This window comes from Argentina silus (genome assembly GCF_951799395.1).
Source record: "Argentina silus genome assembly, chromosome: 10".
Lineage (NCBI taxonomy): Eukaryota > Metazoa > Chordata > Actinopteri > Argentiniformes > Argentinidae > Argentina > Argentina silus.
This window is the reverse complement of record NC_139664.1, coordinates 524514-527013: the sequence shown is the minus strand read 5'-3', so window position 1 is coordinate 527013 and position 2500 is coordinate 524514. Positions and strand designations below refer to the sequence as shown.

Here is a 2500-nt window from a genome sequence, read left to right as displayed (position 1 = left end):
TGCTGGGACGTGGGATTCATCCGCAGGCAGCGGATTGGTTGAGGATGTGGTGGAACGATGGCGTGCGGGTTCTGGAGGTAGCCTTGATTGGCCAGTGTACACTCACACACAAACACACGCACACACACGCACACACAGACATGGATGCATGCTCATATCCACATGAACACACACACACACACCGGTTTTTGAGGCAAGGGTTGAAGCCAGGGGCGTGTGTTTGTATGGGGGGGGGGGAGGGGAGGGGGGGAGGGGGGGGTGATTTAACCATTTTGGCATGCTGTAGTTTATTAATGAGGACCTATCAGCAGCCTTTCTGATGGACATGTGACCATACATTACCCCACCGAGGGAAAATCCTCCCCCCTTTCTCCAAACGAATGAAAGAATGATTGGCCCTGCGTGGCCTGGCCTTTCTTTGATGTCTCACCCTGTGCCGAGCGGTGGGGGTGGGGGGGGTTAACTTCAATCAGTCTGTTGACATGAATGCAGACAATTCAGTGGAAATTATTCATTGTAGAAATGCAGACAAACACTTTATTTTGCCGCCCTGTTTCAGCTAGTACTTAACCAAAGCATGACCAAACACAGAAATGTATCCATGAACTGTTATTTGTGTATGTGTTCCTGTGTTTTTGTCCGTGTCTGTGTGTGTGCGTGTATGTGTTCCTGTGTGTTTGTGTGTGTGCGTGTATGTGTTCCTGTGTGTGTGTGTGTGTGTGTGTGTGTGTGTATGTGTTCCTGTGTGTGTGTCTGTGTTCCTGTGTGTGTGCACATGTATGTGTTCCTGTGTGTGTGCGCGTGTATGTGTTCCTGTGTGTTTGTGTGTCTGCGTGTGTGTGTGTTCCTGTGTGTATGCACGTATGTGTTCCTGTGTGTTTACGTGTCTGTGTGTGTGTGTGTGTTCCTGTGTGTTTACGTGTCTGTGTGTGTGTATGTGTTCCTATGTGTTTACGTGTGTGTGTGTGTGTGTGTGTGTGCGTGCGCAGGGCGAGGTGACCATCGACGTGGAGCTGTGCCTTCCCATAAGCCACAAGCTGAGGTACCCCAACAGCCCCCTGGTCCACTACGACGTGTACCTCTACAAGGTGCCCAAGACCCCCACAAACGGGGGGTGTTGAGGTGGGAGGATGACCTGTACCCCCCCTCGCCGCCCTGCCCGGTGTGCAGCCCCGTCAGTACTCAGTCTCTCCCCACCATCACCACCGGGGCGTACAGGGCAAGACCAGGGACGGCCCAGTCTCTCCCCACCATCACCACCGGGGCGTACAGGGCAAGACCAGGGACGGCCCAGGCACTAGGGACTAACCCTAACCCTAACCCTAACCCTAACCCTAACCCTAACCCTAACCCTAACCCTAACCCTAACCCCCTGAGAACGTGGAGGTCACATGTGGCCACATCTATTTAACTGTGTGGCTAAATGAACTGAAAGCAACTGCAATGCAAACCACCAAAACACACTGACACACACACACACACACACACACACACACACACACACACACACACACACACTGACACACTGACACACATCACACTGACACACTGACACACTGACACACTGACACACTGACACACTGACACACTGACACACTGACACACACACACACACACTGACACACTGACACACTGACACACTGACACACTGACACACACACACACACTGACACACTGACACACTGACACACAGTACCAGTCAAAAGTTTGGACACACCTTGCCAAGAGTGTGCAAAGCTGTCATCAAAGCAAAAGGTGGCTACTTTGAAGAATCTAAAATATAAACCATATTCTGGTTTGTTCAACAGTTTTTAGTTCACTACATAATTCCATATGTGTTCCTTCATAGTTTTGATGTCTTCAATATTAATCTACAATGTAGAAAATAATAAAAATAAAGAAAAACCATTGAATGAGAAGGTGTGTCCAAACTTTTCACTGGTACTGTATATGATACATGATATTTTGGTATTGTTAAACCAACATGATCTCCTGAAATACATGTACCTCTATGGAATGAATACATGTACCTCTATGGAATGAATACATGTTCTCTATGGAATAAATACATGTACCTCTATGGAATGAATACATGTTCTCTATGGAATAAATACATGTACCTCTATGGAATGAATACATGTTCTCTATGGAATAAATACATGTACCTCTATGGAATGAATACATGTTCTCTATGGAATAAATACATGTACCTCTATGGAATGAATACATGTACCTCTATGGACCGGGTCGTGCTTAAAGAAAGATGGTCTAAGAGGCAAACTGTTTCTTTGTTGTATCTCTACATTCTTTATGTTCCTAAAGTGGTTCCCAAGTATAATCCAGCAGCATTACTATACCTTTATCTATGAAGTAACTAAAATATGACAAAATGTGTATTTGGAATGTGTATGTGGCGTGTCTACGTCCCAGTGGCTTTACTATGAAAAGTAGACTAACATGAAAGAAACACGCACATGAACACACACACACACACACACGC

The 2500-nt window shown here is 46.5% G+C and overlaps 1 protein-coding gene across 1 annotated transcript in view; it reads left to right on the top strand.

Moving 5' to 3' along the window:
* Nucleotides 1-1121, top strand: part of LOC310810679 (chondroitin sulfate proteoglycan 5-like) — a gene marked incomplete at both ends in the record, with an annotated part of 18644 nt that extends 17523 nt beyond the window's left edge. The window contains one exon of the mRNA XM_083678524.1: nt 990-1121. Coding sequence (XP_083534650.1) covers nt 990-1121 — 132 coding nt within the window. The remainder of the gene's footprint in view (nt 1-989) is intronic.
* Between the last annotated feature and the right edge of the window lie 1379 nt (nt 1122-2500).